Source organism: Manis javanica, chromosome 14 (genome assembly GCF_040802235.1).
Source record: "Manis javanica isolate MJ-LG chromosome 14, MJ_LKY, whole genome shotgun sequence".
Classification (NCBI taxonomy): Eukaryota; Metazoa; Chordata; class Mammalia; order Pholidota; family Manidae; genus Manis; species Manis javanica.
The window spans coordinates 10,814,192-10,831,431 of record NC_133169.1 but is presented as its reverse complement, the minus strand read 5'-3'; the positions used below and the strand labels follow the sequence as shown (position 1 = coordinate 10,831,431).

Here is a 17,240-nt window from a genome sequence, read left to right as displayed (position 1 = left end):
TCAGTCTCCTGCCCTCTGGCTCCTTCCCTGACACCAGGACTCCCTGCAGCCTCTGCCCTCAGTGTGGCTTTGCCTGACCTCCGTGCCAGCTGTGCCCAGGCCATCCATGCCAGACCTCAGTGGGCACCCTTCTGGGCAGTGTGGGGTAGGTGCCAACAGCAGCTGTGGAGCTTGGCACCCTGGCCCACCTCCCTGGCTGGCTTCCTGTGTTGAGGAGGGTTTGGATACCCCTGACAGCCCACCCAATTGTGTAGCCGTGCTCCCTCTGAGCACCTGGGTTTCCGGATGCCTGGGCACCTGAGAGCTGGGTGTCCCTCCACCTCCCCAAGGGCAGTCTGGGCGGTGCCTGGCCTAGAACGGGGAAGGTGGGGTCAGATCAAAGCCTTCCCCAGCGGCCTCTTTGTTCTTCGCTTTTATGAGGAGGGGGTGGGGCCGAGGAGGGAGGGCCCCGTTTGCTCTCAGTCCCACACTGTCTCCCACCTCTGGCAGGGCTATGATCCCCTCAAGCCCAACAGGGGCCCGCTTTCTGAACAGTGTCCTGGGTGGAGCCAGGGGAAGGGGCGCCCCTTCCCCTGCAGCTGTGCCCTACCGCCCCAGTGCCCCGCAGCCTCCACTGGCACCGTGCAGGCCCGTCTGGCACCGAGCCAGCGATCGATAGGTGGATGTTGTGCTGATTAGCTCGGCCCGGCTGCGGCAGTGAGAAGCGGCGTGTGAACACGCCGGGGGAGGGCGCGGAGGACGCCGGGGGTCCAGAGACTGACAGACACCGATGTGCTGGAAATCACGAATCCCTACCCCACCCCCTTGCACACCTACGTGGGACCCAGGCCCCCCTCAGTTAATTCCATTGCTCTGGCAGAGGCCTGGGTGGAGGATGGAACCGCGGGCGGAGCAGACACGTGTCAACTCCTTCCCTCATTAGAGGCCACTTTGAGAAAATGCCATGACTGTAGGTCCAGGTGCCTGCGTATTTGTGCGTCCGGGTCCTCACCCCAAACCGCGCGCTTTGGCGGAGGCCAGAGACTGAGGCGCGGAGAAGATGGAGTCTGAGCTGAAGCATGAGCTGTGGGTTCAGCCTTCTGGTCCTGGGTTCGAGTTCCATTTCTACTGTTATCTAGGAAGGTGTCTATGCGTCGCCGTGGAAACCCACTGTACCGCTATCTTCGCCCCTCTCCAGAAAAACTAGGCGGGACGGGCAGGGGCGGTTAGAAGGTTAGTAGCCCCTGCTCTACACTGGGACTGTGGCGGGGGTCTCACCAGGCTCCCAGCGGCCCCAGACATTCCCTCCTTCGGAATAAGCCAGGAACGCTCGCTCCCGAGTCTGAGGCCGGCGCGCGGATCCGCTGCTGATAAGAACGCATGTGCGAAAGAGACGCGGGGCCCAGTCAGCTTTCCCCGCACCCAGACACACGCCCTCACTCTGTCAGACTCGCACAGTTGACACAGACACGCGCCCTCGCCGGCCGCCCAGCTCCCTGCAGGTGCGAGGGCGGACACCTCTGCAGCCGCGCGCTAGTGCGGGAGGGGGTGGGGTGGGATCGCAAACTCGGGCCCGCCCAGCCGCAGGCCTCGAGCCAAGCCAGCCCGATCTACACACTCCCCTCACAGCCGGGGCCCTGCGCTGACAGCTGATTCAGTCCGGGGTGCGTCCCCTTGTAAAGCAAAGGCCAAGTCTGCTCTTGGGGCCGAGACGGGCTGAAGGCGCTGGGCGGTCTTCTGGGATGGGCCCTACCCATGAGAAGTCCTCGAGGCGTGTTCCGGGGTGCGGTTCCAGGAGGCTGGGCAGGCTGCAAGTTTTGGGGCGTCACCGATCTCCCCCTAAACTCAGCAGCGCTAGACGGCCGAGGGTGGGGCCCTCAATTTGCTGGGCTGCCCTAGTCTCTCCCCAGCAGAAGTGAAAACTCCCCTCACCTTTGTGTCAGTCTATCTCGCAGTCCGAGAGCCTGACAAACCGAGTCACCGCGACCCGGATCCTGCTCCACACTTTCCAGGGTTGCAAATCGCCCTCTTTCCCTAGAAGCTAAACCCTGAAGGTTTGGTCTTTTTAAGTGCCCTCTCCCTTTTTCTTCTTCTCTTTCAGTAATTTCTTCCTTCCTTTCTTTATTCATTCATTCAGCGAATTATGATCTCCCAGAGCTCCCTTCTCTCAGTCGGCCACATCCCCTGTGGTCGTCGGGGGATCCCCAGCAGTGACGCAGTTGGACAGGGGCACTCTGGTTTCCAAATGGCCAATAGACTCCTGGGGCCTGGGGCATGAGGTCATCAGAGGCAATGCCCATTGGTTCAGGTCTGGACTTTGGAGGAGGTCCCCATAGCAACCGACGGTGCGTCCGAACGTAACCTGGAGAGTGGTCTTTGCTTCAGTGGCATCCTGGGTGGTGCTTGCTTGGGATGGGGGAGGGGAGGCCGAGGTGGAGCTCAGCTTTCCAGGTTCTGCAGTCTTAGCCCAACCCAGCTCATCTTTTTTGAGATATTTCTGCTCACTCAAAGTAATGTCAGTGCCACTTAACCCAGGGAGGTTAGGAAGGGAGAATTAGCAACAGCGTTAGGGTCCTGAGTGCGGAGCTGCTGCCGCCTGGAATGTTAATTCTGAGATACTCGTGTTCTTCTGCAGATCTTCTGCATCTCATTTGCATTCTCTTCATTTAAGGTCAAATTGGGCAGACATCTCCAAACCCCCAGCCTGTCGCTTGTCTGTATCCCAAATCTATCCCTTAGCGGCTGCTTAGTCTCTCTCTTGGTTGTCCAGTTCCTTACCCCACCCGTCTTCCCAGCCGCCAGTGTCTCCTGGGTGGGAGGGAGCAGATCCTAGCTAAAGCAAAAGGACAAGAAGTCTGCCTCTCCCTCTGGATGTTGGGTGACAGATGGGGAGGGCTGGTCTGTACTGCCTAGAGACTAAATTGGCAAAGCAAATAGTTGGGGGAGGTGCCCGGGCTAGGTGGAGGGTCTCCAGGGCCAAATCACCCACACTTCTGGCAGGTTGCTGGAACCAGGGATGCCTGCTTCCAGCCAGGGGCAGGCCTGCCCACCTGTCTGGTGCCAGGGTAGCTTCCTTCCTCCAATTAAACACTAATGAGGTGTCATTAACCCTTACCTTGCCTGCCAGCCCTCAGGTGGAACTCCAATTCATGGTCTCACAGTGAGCAGAGGAAGAAAGAATGGCCTTTGAGGAAGCTGAGGCAGTAAGGTCAAGCAACCAGGGCACAAGAGGGAAGGACCCCGGGCTTGGGTAGCACACACTGGGTATCCTCTGTACTCTTCTGAGGGATCTAGGTGTGGATGTCCCACTGTCTGAATGCATTCATTCTTCTGCTCATCAATTCAAGTTATTTATTAAGCACCTCACTTACTCCTACGAAAAAAATGCCGGGCTGCCTGCTGGATGCTGGAGATACACATTTGCATAAGATAAGACCCCTTCCCTTAAGGAATCTTCAGATTACTCAAGAAGACTAACTGGTCAACAAATAATTATAATGCCAAGTGCAAATGCTATTATAGATCTATGTACAGAATGTTGTGGAGCACAGGGGAAAATGGGCTGTCAGAGAAAATTCAGGTTTTGAAGGACAAAGTTTATGGCAGGGAGGGAACGTGTAGAACTAATAATGCTGTGTGTTTGATTCAGTGTGGGTCCACGTTTAGCTTTGTTTTTAGGACTGCTGGTGTCTGCCCTCCCTGAGCTGTGTGTTTTACATCTGTATATATGCATGTGAGTATGTATGTGTGTTGTCTGCATCTCTCTGTGTCTGGAATTCCTTCTGAACACACACTGTGGTTTTATTACAGATCAATGTTTGCTGTGAAGCTCTTTTGCAGATTAGCCTGAACCTGCCCAGCCCAGGGGAGGGGAAGTAGTGAACTGATGTTGGCTGTTTGGGAAGGGGTGGGCAGGCAGTATCTTCCCACCTGGGGGCCCAGACCCTTGGATCCCTAGAAGCAGCATATTGGCCAAGGGAGGCAAAGGGCTGGGCTTCAGGCTATATGGTAGGGTATGTATAGGCCATAGTCTACACAGCGCCTGGCTCCCCAGAAGAGACATGGAGGTTATAGCCACCACCCCACCAAGATCCTAGGCCCCCTCCCCCAGCCCATTCTTCTGTCTGTAGAAGAGCAGGCCGGCCCAGACCTGTCTGCCCGCTTTCTCCCACAGGGAGCAGATCCTTTCCAGGGGACAGGAGAGGGCTGGGGAATGCTTGGGCCTACTGGGAGGCCCCAGGCACTCCACCCTGGCCCTCTGTGACTCTCTCCAGCCTGGATTCTCCCCACCCACTTTGGATGCCACTTCTCTGGGTTTTGCCCAGACATAGCCATCATTGCCAGGGAAGTCCTGGGCTGTAGGCAGAGGGTGGGGGCTAGCACCCTGGCAGTGAGAATTGGGGGACGTGTGGGGGTTGTGAAGCTGCTCAGAGACCTCTGCCCTCCTTTGCTCTGTCCTTGAAGCTATTTGCTAGAAAACTAAATTTTGGCAACAAGAAAGAGAAAAGAGGCTGGATCTAGGGAGAGTTTGAGGGTTTAAGAAGAGGGTCTGAGATCTGAGAAAGTCAAGGACCCCCTCATTCCGCACTGTCCAGGATGAGGTCTTCCTTTTTTGGCTGTAACTTCCCCTCCCCCTGCTTTCATCCATCTTTTCCTACCCCATCCCTATTTCCCAAGCCCTAGGTCACCCCTCCCACTAAGATAGCTATTGGAGAAGCTTGGAGATGGATAAAAATGAATGGCAAAGAGAGTCTGGGTATAGTCTAGGTGGGCAGACCTCAGGAGATAACCTCTTAACAATAATGATCCTCCATTAATCAAGCACCTGTGGGCCCTAAACACTGTGCTAAATGCTTCCCAGACATGGATCTTAATCCTCATAACAACCAACTCCTTGAGATAGGGTATTATTATTCCCATTTTATAGATCTCAAAGGAGTTAGGTGACTAGCACAGCCAACGAGCGGTAGAACTGGAATTTGAACCCAAGTCCATCCTGTGAACTGCTAAGCCACACTGCCTTCCTCTCAGCTTGTCTTGAAGCACATTCAGAGGATTCACACACGCCTCTAGTGTAGCACCCCAGAGATCTTCTCTGCTTCAAACTTCTTAACTTGCTCGACTCTTTAGAGGGAGCAGGGCATGACTAGAATCAGAGGTTATTACACCCTGACCCCACCCACCAAGCCCTGTGCCCTTCTTTCCTATGTCCTGGCCCACACATCAGGGAACCTGTTCCCTGCTGTAGTCATGTGTGTGGTTCCATGTCAACTCATGACGTCAGATCTCCATGTAGCTGTGCTGACACACACACAAGTTGGAAGACACATGCAGCACCCTCCTTGTTGGCACCCAGGTTTCCATGTTAGGACCATACCAACAGCCTGCCTACACTGGGGCACACAGGCTCCGTGCAAGGCACAGGTTGTGAATATTTCATGTCTGTAGCTGGCAGCTCCCTCTCCTGCTCACACACGTGCCCAGATCTCGCTCTCACAGGCTCCTTGTTTATTTGTTTAATGAATTATTTATTCATGGCCCCTCTTCCCTCTTGGCCTCCCCCTCCCCCAGGCCCTAGCCTCCATGATCTGTTGAACACAGCTCAGCTCTGCAGTTGCCACCCCATGTCCTGGGAGCCCTCTGGGCCACACAGCCTGAGTACTCTCTCTGTCCCCAACCTATTCAGCTCCCTGCTTCCTTGGTCCCAGTGGGCGGGGTAGGCATGTGGGGGATGGTGTTAGGCACTATGTTCAGAGAGCTCCCAGGGGCCTGAACTCAGTGTCCTTGGAGAGAACAAGGTAGCCAGCAGTGTACTGGGAAGCCTGAGGGTCAGAATGAAGGCAGAGCCTGCAGGTGAGGAGAAACGAGGCCTGAGGCCCTAGGGAGAGGATCAGCCCCATGGAAAGAACCCCAATGCTGACAGAGACCCTCACCCTAGAGAGGTGTCCATCAGGACTAGGATTTAGCGGTGTTTCAAACTATAGCTTGTGACCCATGAGGTGGGGAAATCAGGAGTCATTATTATGGGTCTCAGTCAGCCTTATATTTCACTTGAAAAAATTTTAAGACTAGAACAGAAGAAAATATCAGAGTACATCCTCTGTAGTAAGGGTGTTTCATGAACCTCTTTCAGTTATTTGTGAATATGTGTGTGTGAATGTGCGTGTGTGTGTGTGTATGTGTGTGTACTATATTGCAATGCAAGATATATATCATCTTACTGTGGGTCACAGTCAAGAAAGATTTGAGTCACAAAGGCCTAGACCCCACTGATGGAGGCTTGAGTCCTTCCATGACCCAGATGCTATACAAAGAGGCTCAGGCTCCAGATCAGGTCCCAGGGATGCAGCAGTGGCCCAGATCTTATACTCAGGGACCCAATCCCTAGAGAAGCCCAGACCACATAAGTAGAGGCCTATAGACAGGCTTGGCATTATAACTGGAGGTGAATACCCCATAGTGCATATCCCAGCTGTACATACGGTTGTGCAGTTTGTGCATGGCACAAAGAAGCTGCCCAAGGGGCTAGTAAAGGCTGACATCAGCCCAAGCTCCCTCACTAAGATGGGGAGACATATAGGGCCACCTTCCACTGAAGGAAGCAGCACCTTTGTTTTTGCACAAAGGGACCACTTGCCAGATGTACCCTAAGCCAGTTGATTTGGATAGAAGCCTAGATAGACTGAGCACCATATCCCATGGACAGAGGCCTAAGCCCTATGGACTGTGTCCCAGAACTTAAAAACCAGAGGCTTACATTCAACAGAGCTGCTTAAATCCTATAGGGAGGCCTCCAAATTCTAGAGGGAAGAGCCCAGTTATTATTGGAGGATGGCTATGGAGGTGCTAGGTTCAAAAGAACAGTATCTGGGCCCTATAGAAAAGGGCCTAATCCATAAATGGGACCCAGATTCTACAATAGGAATTTACATCTTCTAAAATGGAATCTAAAGTCCTAGACCAGACCAGCAAGCTCCTACCCCATTTGCATATGGGCAGCCACTCTGTCACCTGTAGGCCCTACAGAGAAAAATCTCCCTTTGAGAAGCAGGGAGTAGGGGGCCGGGGGCTGGGATTTGTGGCACCTGGAGAAGGCAGGTTAGCATCACTTGGGTGAAACAAATCTCCCTGGGGATGAGGATTCTGGAGGGGAGGGAGACCTGTTTGCAAAGTCCCCCATTCCCACCCCAAGGGACCTAATTTATTTTATGGCTCCTGAGAAGGGAGAGGAGATCTCACCACAACTGGGGTAGAGGAGCCAAGGGAGGACAGAGCCTGTTCTAGCCTGGCAGTAGCAAGGCACGGGGCCTGTTCTGGATGGCGCTGCTCCTCCCCCAAATCTGGCACCTGAAGGTTATTTGTAGCCAGGACCCCTGTCCTGCCAAGGAGAAGCTGATGAAGAGTGTCTGGATGTCCTCACTTCCAAAGTAAAGGAGAAAAACACATCACACTTGTCTCCCTGGGCACAGGTGGTTGGCTTGGGTTCTGAGAATTTGGCCTGAGACCTGGTCCTTCTGGTCTTAGTCTGAGCCTCTCAAAAGAGAAGAGATGAGGGTGGACACCCCCTAGGTCTGGATTCTAGACCCTTTCCCTTAACATTTATTTCCAAGGAAAAGGAGAGAGAACAGACAGCAGGGAGCTGTATGTCCGAGGTTACACGTGGGTTTGTGTGTGGGTCATTGTGTGTGTGTGTGGCTGGGTGTGTGTTCCTATGTCTCTATGTGTCTAAGTGCCTGTGTTTCTACATATCTCTAGTTGTCTGATAGTCCCTTTCCCTCTGTGTATGTCTGTACGTCTGTGTCAAGTGCCTGTGTTTCTGTGTTCTCTGCCTCTGGGTATCTGTGCCTTTTCTCCTGAAGGTGTGTAGGTAATGCCTGTGCTTGGGTGTCAAAGTAAGGACAATGAATGACTACGGCGAGAGCTGGAACACAGCATGCTCTGCCCTCTGCCCTCTTGTCAGCATCTGTGAGAGTAGGAGTGAGAATGCCTGGGGACACCGCTGGCCGCAGTTGGTGGGGGGGGGGGGCACTTGAGTGAGTGAAGAATCCTTTGTAGGTGTCCCAGGAAAGCGTAGTTGGCTCTAGCTTACTCTCTCCTTGGTCCCTCCTCCGCCTTGGGCCCTGGTCTGCCAAAGGCTGTTCCAGCACCCAGAATCGACATTCTTGGGGGCTGAGCTCCTCTACCCCACTTCCAAGAAAAACAGCTTCTTGTTCAGGTCAGGAGCTGTCAGGTCCTTGGCACCAGTGGAGGGCCGCTCCACCACCTACTGGAACCCATGTGACACCTCAGTCACAGGGGCAGAGGGGCACGGAGGGAGCAGAGGGCCGAGCTGTCTGTCAGAAAGGAGGGCGTTCCCCTTGTTAAGAGGTCCTGGACCCCCGGCTTCTTCTCAAGGCTCCTTCACCCCTCCCAGAGATGAATGTTGGTCACATGAGAGCGAGGTCCCTGTCCTGGCTTCCCTAACCCTTCCCCTGGGAACTCCGGACCCTGAGCAGAAGGCCCGGTGCCGCCGTCCGCGGATTAAGCCCCGCAGGGAGGGCGGGGGGCGCGCCGCTCGCTCCCGCCGCCCCAGCGCCGCGCTCCGAGACGGAGCGGGGCGGGCCTGGCGGGGGCGCGCTGGGGCGGGACTTCGGGGCGCGCCCGGGCGGGGGCGGGCCAGGGGGCGGTGCCTAGGGCCGGGGGCCGGCGGCGGCGGCGGCTGCAGGGCGCTGGGAGCGAGGAGCCGGCGCGCGGGGCTCAGTCGGGGGGCGGCGGCGGCGGCGGTCCGGGGATGGCGGCGGCTCCGCTGCTGCTGCTGCTGCTGCTCGTGCCCGTGCCGCTGCTGCCGCTGCTGGCCCAGGGGCCCGGCGGGGCGCTGGGGAACCGGCACGCGGTGTACTGGAACAGCTCCAACCAGCAGTGAGTGCGGCCGGGCCGGGGCCTGGGGCGGGGTCCTCGGAGACCACGGCTGGGGAGGGGGCACACACTCCGCGGGCGTCTGCGAAACTCGGAGGCCGTGAGGTCCAGCCCGGAGGGCCAAGCCGCGCGGAGGACGCCGTGCGGGGACAGCCCGCCCCACCTCGGCCTCTACCCCGCCGCGGGAATAGCGTGCCCCGTCCCACAGTACCCCCACCGTCACCCACTTCGCCAGGCCGGGCTTTGGTAGCGCCCTTGTGCAGGGACAGGCCTCTGCTCTTGGGGGGCCCAGGGATGACCTGTTTTCGGCAGTGAAGGCTTCAGGGGGTTCTCTCTAGTACTCTTGCTTTTAAAAGTGGGGTCCAGAGCTGAGGCCGGGAATCCGACCGAGCACCTCCTCAGAAAGAAGGCGAATGGGTTACCCTGGTTGTGTGGATAAGTCTGGCGGGGATGAGCTGGAGCTGGGTCACCGAGTCGGGGAGCCCTAGGGGTGCTGCTTGGTGAGGATGGGAACATGGGGTACCGGTGAAAGAAGGAGGCAGGGAGATGTCGGCGTGTCACACACGCCCGGGCTGGGGATGGCGTGTGGCTCCAAGTGTGATCGGGCGTGCGCGGCTGTCAGTATGCGTGTGTGTCTGCGTGTGTGATTTGTGTGTCTGCGTCGGCGATCGTCTGGGGGTGGGAGCGGGCGACGGGTTGGGGAGGGGGCTGCGGTCGCTGTCCGCGTGGCCGGCCGCGTCTGGGCTGGGGTGGCTGTCGGCGCCGCCGCGGTCTGGGTGGGTGTCAGGGCGACCGTGTGGTTTCCCGGGGTGTGTGGCACAGCGGCTGGGTGCCGGCTGCGGGGCCAGGTCCATATTCCGCTCAGTCCTCGCTGCCCTTGTCTTCTCCCCGCCGAGCCTTCGTGTGTATCACCCTGGCCGCCTCCGTGTGTGTCTCCGTGTAGGGGGAGATCCCTGGGGACGCGGGGGTCACTGTCACACCTGCCCAGGCGGCGGCGGCGGCGGCGGCGGCGGCACTGTCTCTGGCTCTCCGCCCCAGGGGCTGACTTGGGAGCAAATGGCAAGGACCCAGGGGAGGGACCGGGAAAGCCGGGAGGCCGCGACCCCCAACCTCCCGGGGGAGGGGCTGCTGCTCGCCGCTCCGCTCTTTGTTGTTTGGGGCTCCGCGCCTCCCCCTCTCTTCCCTCCTCGCGCCCGGAGTGTCAGACTGGGGGTGGGGATGAGCCAACGACGCCCCCCTCCCGCTTCCCATGGAAACCTCGGGGGTGAGGATGCAGCCTCTTCTCCCCGGAGCGGGACTCGGAGAACTCCGGGGGGCGCTGAGGGCTGACTTCCCTGTTCTGTCTAGCTCTTCCCCCACCCCCAGACTCACACGTCCGACCCCCGCCCCGCTAGTGTCTGGCGGGCAGCGGAGAGCACGCAGGTGAGGGGTCCCCGAGTTCCCCACCACCCTCGAGGCACCCCCACGTTCTTAGGGGAAGCCAGAGCCGGGGGATACGGGAATGGCCTGGGGTGGGGGACACTGTTGATCAGGTTCCCCTCCCCCGCGTACACCTGGGCGCAGGTGAAAGCCCTGGGAGGGGGTGGGGCAGCACAGGTTCCGGCAGCCTCCTTTCTGTTTTCCCCGCTACCCCGCAGGTCTGGACGGGCAGAGGTGGGAGCGGGCGCTCATCAGGCCGCGAGGACGCCGCCGCCCCCGCCTCGCCTCCTCGGCCTTTGTTGCCGCTGCGCCCGTTCTCCCCGGCTCCCTCACTGCGGCAGCCGCGGCCCCATAAATCGTGAGAGCGACGTGCTCCGGAGCCGGGAGTGGAGAGGGCCAGGGAACTGGGGGCGGGGCCGAGCCACAGGCTCCCGCGCCCCCTCCCCCAGGTCACGTGAGCCGGGCTCCTAGCTCCCACTCGGCGTCACGTGCGGAGGGGTCTTTGCCCCTCGGGGTCACGTGGAGAGGGTCTTGCGACCCCGCCTCCTGGGGTCACGTGGGAGGTGCTGTGGGACACGTGCGGCGGCCTCCTTTGACAGACCTGGGGGTAATGCCCTCGCGATATCGCCTCCTGCTCCCCACTCAGCCCTTCCGTTTGGTCCCCAGGAATAGGCGAGACCTGTTCCTAACCTGGCCCAGAACTGGGGATCGGGGAACTATACTGGAGGGAAGCCTCAGTATGAGGTCGAGAGGTCCCGGAGCCCGGAATTGAATTTGGGGGGGTAGGGAGACCGGCACCTGATCAAATATTCTACCCCCCTGGCCTGTGCTTCATTTCTTTGCAGAATCGAACAAGGGTGTAGGTATTCGCCCCTATCTCAAGAAGCCGCCGGAACATATTTCTCTAGCAGTCTCCCTACCTGTCTCTATCTCTGAAATGTTTCTGTTGCTGATCTCTTCCATTTTATACATTCATTCAACAAATATTTACTGAGGCTCTAGTACGTCCCTGTTGGTCTTTCTCTGTTTTCTCCGTCACCGTGGCTCTGCCCTGCACCCCCTTCCCTGTCCCTGATACTCTTCTTTGCCTCTCTGCTGTCTGTGGGCCTCCCTGGATCAGCCTCTGCCTCTCCCTTTCTCCAAGTCTCTCTCCGTGCCCAGTCTCTTCCTTCTTTCTCTCGGTGTCTGGATTCCTCTCTTTCACAGTGTCTCACCCCCTTTCCCCTTTCAGTGAATCCGATCTGTTAATCTCCCCTCTCGGTGCGTGTCTCCTCCATTTTGGTGTGTCTCCCTTTCGGCGGGTCTCTCGCTCTTCTCCGCCGCTGCAGATCAATAAACCTTCGCCGCCGCCGCCGCTGTCGCAGGGAGGAGGGGCGGGGATGTGAGGCGCGCGGATTCTCTCCCACCCGACGCTGCCGGAGAAACCTGGAGGCCAGTCCCAGACGGCAGAACCCCTCAGAGCTGGGCGCCCTGGACGCCGGAGGGGTGCGGGATGTCTGCGTACACACGCTGCCCCACGAACCTTCCCGTTACCTACCCTCTCACCCGCCCTCGCGCGCGGACCCCATATTGAGCACAAGAGGTCCGGCCTTGCCTGATGGGGCACAGGGCACGCAGACCTGGGGGCGTGCGCTACAGGGGAGGGAACCTGGGTCCGGTATCTTTGCATCCCTCTTCACTTCTTTAGCTCTGCGTCTAGGGGGTGGGGGGTGGGATTTAACAAGTTGAGGGTCCCCTGGGATCCTTTCCCTACTCCCTCGTCTTGTTAGACACCCTGTTTACCTGCCCTTAATTGCCCCGGGAGGAGAGGTTTGCTCCTTCCCCGCTCCCCTGCCGCCCACCCCACCAGGCTTGAGTAGGCGGGGCACTGAAGGAGTGAGAGAGGGGTGGGAAAGCATACTGGGGGTGGTGCGAGCTGGGAGAGATGAATAACGGGGTGAAGGGACACCCCTCCATTTGGGGTGTGTCCGCACTCGTCTTTCTGCAAGAGAGATGGGAGGCTAGTAGGGGATGAAGTACCGAAGAATAGAAGACTGCTTGAAGAGGCAGGCACAACCCATTCCCCAGATCCCCACCTGCCCCACCTTGGAAGGGGGTGGGGGAGCGCCTCTAGGTTGGGGAGGTGCAGCCTCGGAGGAGGAGTTAGTGCAGAGCTTCACCAGCGCCTAGCGGCACCTCCCTCTGCACTTCACTGCCAGGGCTGGGAGGATGACAGATTCAATTAAAGCGCCCAAGCCCGGCAGATACCTCAGGTCTCCCAGGAGTTGTGGCTGGGGATTCCTGGCACCAGGCCCTTCTGCCCCCTGCCCACCAGATACCAACTGGGCACAGCCATTCCACAAGCCGGTCTTTCTCCCACATGCCCAGCTTGGGGGGCATTTCAGGGCCTCTTCCTGCCACCCAGCCCAGGGGTAGGTAAGACATGGCTTCTCTTCAACTGTGGGTGCTCAGCAACCTTCCTGTAAGGTTGGTCTCTGCCCCCATTGAGGAAACCGAGGCATCTTAGGAATAGCTCTGGCTTTAGCTTATTCCCTGCTGGAATGGGGTGTGTCATGGGGGGAACTGGGCAGTGCCAAGGGAGGAAGCACTGCAGAGGAGGGCTGGAAACCCTGAGGCCCCAATGTGGCTGTACAGCTGCTCTGGCCTGGCACCCAGCACTGATGGCCCCCTCCTCAGAGCCTGGGAGGAGGAGCAGTAGACTTTGGGACTGGGGATAGAGAAGCAAACCTGGGGTGGCGGCTGGGAGCAAGGCCTGGTCTAACTCGTTTTCCAGCTCCCAGTGCCCCAGGCTGAGACTCCTGCCCACCTGAGTGCCAGGGCCAGGGAGGGGCCTGAGTGACCCATCACTCCCGTGGGAACCTAGTGGGGCTGGTGGCATTCCTGATGACTCAGGGAGGCTGTGCCATTCTTACTGGGGTGGCCCAGCACCAGCTCTCACCTATCTGCCCTACTGTCAGGCTGGGGAGTGCTTGGGGAGGGATGGCACAGGCAAGGACAGGAAGTAGATAAGGTGGGGAGGGACCCTCACAGGTTCACCCCATGCACAGGCCTCCAAGCTCCTCTCTCAGATGGATCTAATTATCTCTGTGGAACTAGGAGGTGTCTGACGACATGAGAAGTCACTCCCTCCTCCCAGGGAGTTTCCAGGGACCAGGGACCCCAGTGGTTTGACATTTTGCCAAGTACCCCCATGTCCACCACAGCCCCCTCTCACTGCCAAGATGTGTACATGCCTACTCCGAGGGAATTAGGGGAAACTCCTGCCTGCTTCTCTGAGTTTCTGACTCCATTCAGGTGTTCCTCCCATTCCCACACCACTCAGTACCACCATTAAGGGTGGTAAGACCAACACTTTGATGATGATGAGCAAGTCAGGTGGGATTACACAGGACCCAGCATCTCCCTCTGTGTCCCAGAGAGGGAGCAGGGAAGGAAGCGGCACAGCCATCTTGTCTGGGCACTATGCCCGCTACTTTGCCTAGCATCTTTAAGGGGGTCGTGGTGCCCAGGTTGAGGAGGGAGGGAAGGTATATAGGGCCAGAAGTTTAGGCTGATTGGCATTATTCCACATGGAGCTTTGGCGTTATAGTCCCTTAGCTCCCTGATCTGTTGTGTCACATTTTGGGGCACATAATAACCCGTGGCTTCAAGGTGGAGGTCAGTGGGACTCAAGGTACAGAGGCCAGTGATACTGTACAGAGAACATGTGCCAGCATGTGTGTGTGTGTGTGTGTATGAAGGGCAAGGAGAGGGCTTGAGATTGCTGGGGTCAACCAATACTGGCATGCAAGTCCAGCACACACACAACCTAGCTTTCCTATGTGTATGCCGCCTATGAGTGGGCGGTGCACAGGCACATTTGTGTGTGTGCCATAAAACTTAAGCATGTATATGCATGAAACCTCCACACAGGCGTACGTGAGGGTAGGTCCTGTGGGACTAGCCTTGGCTGTGGACTGGCAGAGGCAGGAAAGCGTGCTGGGAGAGGCGATGGCGCGTGCACATCCCTCGGAAGGGATCCCTCCCACGTTCACCCTTCCCTTCCATTCCTTCTATTTCTCCTCCCCAGTAGTGAATTATGGGGGATGGTCGGACGGTGGAAATCCGGGCCTGGGTCTGGGAGTCGCTGGGGCCTGCGCCGTTTCTGTGGTAACCGAAGGAGACGTTCCCTTCTCCCCTCCACCCTACTCCCCCGCCTCTGCCTTTGGTGGCAGGCTGGGCTTCCCTGCGCCTTTGCTACCCTCTGGTGGCCACTAGGAGTAGGACAGAACAAGGAGTGGGCCGGGAAGAATAGAGCGGGCACTGGAGGCACTAGGGCCCTGCGGACAGAGACAGAGACCGAGAAAGGAAGCTCGGAAGAAAAGCCGGGCGGCTCGGCGGGCACTGGGGAAGGCCTGCGGAGCGGTGCGGTGGAAAGCGGATTGCTTTTGGGGTTTCTTCTCTCAGACCCGCTTCCTTTCTCCCACAGCCTGCGGCGAGAGGGCTACACTGTGCAGGTGAATGTGAACGATTATCTGGATATTTACTGTCCGCACTACAACAGCTCCGGGGTGGGCCCCGGGGCGGGGCCAGGGCCCGGAGGCGGGGCGGAGCAGTACGTGCTGTATATGGTGAGCCGCGCGGGCTACCGCACCTGCAACGCCAGCCAAGGCTTCAAGCGCTGGGAGTGCAACCGACCGCACGCCCCCCACAGCCCCATCAAGTTCTCGGAGAAGTTCCAGCGCTACAGCGCCTTCTCGCTGGGCTACGAGTTCCACGCCGGCCACGAGTACTACTACATCTGTGAGTGACGCCGGCGGGGGCGGGGCGGCGAGGGGCGTGTCTCCGTGACAGCCAGGGGCGGGGTCCCAAGCGGCCGGGGAACAGGCTAGCGCGGCCGTGAAGTCTCCGTCGCTAGGAGTGATACCCCGGGATGAAGCGGGAGATGGGGGGCTTCACGATCTCAGTTGAGAGAGAGTCGTGAGGCTGTTCGGGCCGCAGAGTTTAAGGGACATTCCGGGCGGGACATCAGGGGTCAGGGTTTCTTGAGGGATGTAAACAAAGAGGCTTCTAGGGTTGCCCGGGAGCCACCGTGATCCATGTCCGAAAGGTGGGGGAGCTACTGAAGGACGTTGCCCCAGAGGGACAGATGGGGCGGGGAGCGGTGAGGAGAGATTCTGAGTGAGGGCATGGGGTGTAAATAGGGAGAAAGTGACTCAGACCCAGTCTCCTCCTCAGCCACGCCCACCCACAACCTGCACTGGAAGTGTCTGAGGATGAAGGTGTTCGTCTGCTGCGCCTCCAGTGAGTACAAGCGGCTTCTAGCCGCGACCCCATTCTCGGCTCCCCCGCTTTGGGGCTCCCCTGGCTTCCTGGGGGTGGAGGAAGGGCACAGGCGAGGGGGACTCGCTCCCTAGCTGTAGCAGGGGTAGGGGGTCCTGGCCCTGACTCTCCCCTCCTCTCTCCCCACCCGCACCCCAACCCCGCAGCATCGCATTCCGGGGAGAAGCCGGTCCCCACTCTCCCCCAGTTCACCATGGGCCCCAATGTGAAGATCAACGTGCTGGGTGAGTCTGCGCAGCGCCCTCTGGTGGCCACTGCTGGAACCGCAGCCCCCTCCCCGGTGCCTGCTCACCTGCATGCCGTACACCTGGAGGCACTGAGCCTTCCTACCCCGTGGGTGGTCACGTCCCCGCCCCACTGCTGCTGCCGCTGCCGCGTGCCCCAGACCAGGCACGCAGCCCAGCCCTCACCAGTCTGTCTATTCATCTGTCCACAGAAGACTTTGAGGGAGAGAACCCCCAGGTGCCCAAGCTTGAGAAGAGCATCAGCGGGACCAGCCCCAAGCGGGAACACCTGCCCCTGGCGGTGGGCATCGCCTTCTTCCTTATGACACTCTTGGCCTCCTAGCTCTGTCCCATCCCCTGGCTGGGAGAGATGGGCAGGGCTGGGAAAGAGCAGGGAGCCTTTGGCCTGCCCAAGGGAAGCTGAGGTGTGGGGCCTAGATCCCGCCTCTGGTGGCTGGAAGTTGGGTCTGCACCATACATCTGTGCCCGTCCCCTTTGCCCCCTCTCCCCCCACACAGGGCACTGTAGTGGACCAGGTGCAGGGACAGCCACAGGTTCCAGGTGGCCTGTGACTCTTGTAATGTTTGGCACCAAACTGGGGGCCCGTAAAGGGCAGTGCTCAGGACTCCCTGCCCCCTGGTACCTTTCTCTGACCCCTGGTGCCCTCTCTCATTGTCCCCCTGAGAGACAATATGCCCCAGAGAGAACACTGAAGCATGGGAGGTACCCCCATCACTCTCTTCCAGGGGCAGAACATGGGGAGGGGACTAGATGGGCAAGGGGGTGGCACTGCCCACTGCCCCTTCCTCTGTTTACAGCAATAAGCATGTCCTCCTCCCCAACTCCTACTCCCAGGATTGTGGTTTGGATCAAATCCAAGTTTACAAGTAGACACCCCTGGGGCAGTGGACAAGGGTGACAAGGGGTGGGCATTGGGTGCCAGGCAGGCATGTACAGACTCTATATCTCTATATATAATGTACAGACGGACAGAGTCCCTCCCCCTCCTTAACCCCATGACCTTCCTCAACGTCCCCTTCCAGCTTCAGACCCCTTCCCCACCAGGCTAGGCCTCCCACTGGGGGACCCCCTGGCCCCTCTTTTGTCTTCTGTGAAGACAGGACCTATGCAACGCACAGACACTTTTGGAGACCGTGAAACAACAACACCCCCTCCCTCCTCCCCAAGCTGGACCCAACTCCCAGGACCGCGCCCTGCCCACCCTCTGTGGTCCCCACCCATCCTCCTGGGCCTTTTTCAAGTGCTTTGGCTGTGACTTTCATACTCTGCTCTTAGTCTAAAAAAATAAACTGGAGATAAAAATAACTGAGTGTGTGTGATTTCCGGGGGCCATCACCCTTCTGTACATTGGTTAAACCCCACAGGTCATGGGTTCTGTTT

At 58.6% G+C, this 17,240-nt stretch overlaps 1 protein-coding gene across 4 annotated transcripts; it reads left to right on the top strand.

Annotated features, from left to right (window-relative positions):
• The first annotated feature begins 8,661 nt into the window (after positions 1-8,661).
• On the top strand, positions 8,662-17,165 carry EFNA3 (ephrin A3). 4 transcript variants are annotated; one of them, XM_017676501.3, is made up of 5 exons: positions 8,666-8,877; positions 14,762-15,075; positions 15,511-15,576; positions 15,762-15,839; positions 16,052-17,165. In XM_017676501.3, exons 1-5 carry the CDS (start codon positions 8,750-8,752, stop codon positions 16,180-16,182), a joined length of 717 nt encoding a protein of 238 aa, XP_017531990.2. In that variant the 5' UTR covers positions 8,666-8,749; the 3' UTR covers positions 16,183-17,165. The 4 variants fall into 4 exon arrangements, with proteins under 4 accessions (XP_036872617.1, XP_017531990.2, XP_073077509.1 ...); XM_073221407.1 differs by lacking the exon at positions 8,666-8,877 and adding an exon at positions 12,487-12,704; XM_037016722.2 differs by lacking the exon at positions 15,762-15,839 and having other exon boundaries at positions 8,662-8,877.
• Positions 17,166-17,240: the final 75 nt, after the last annotated feature.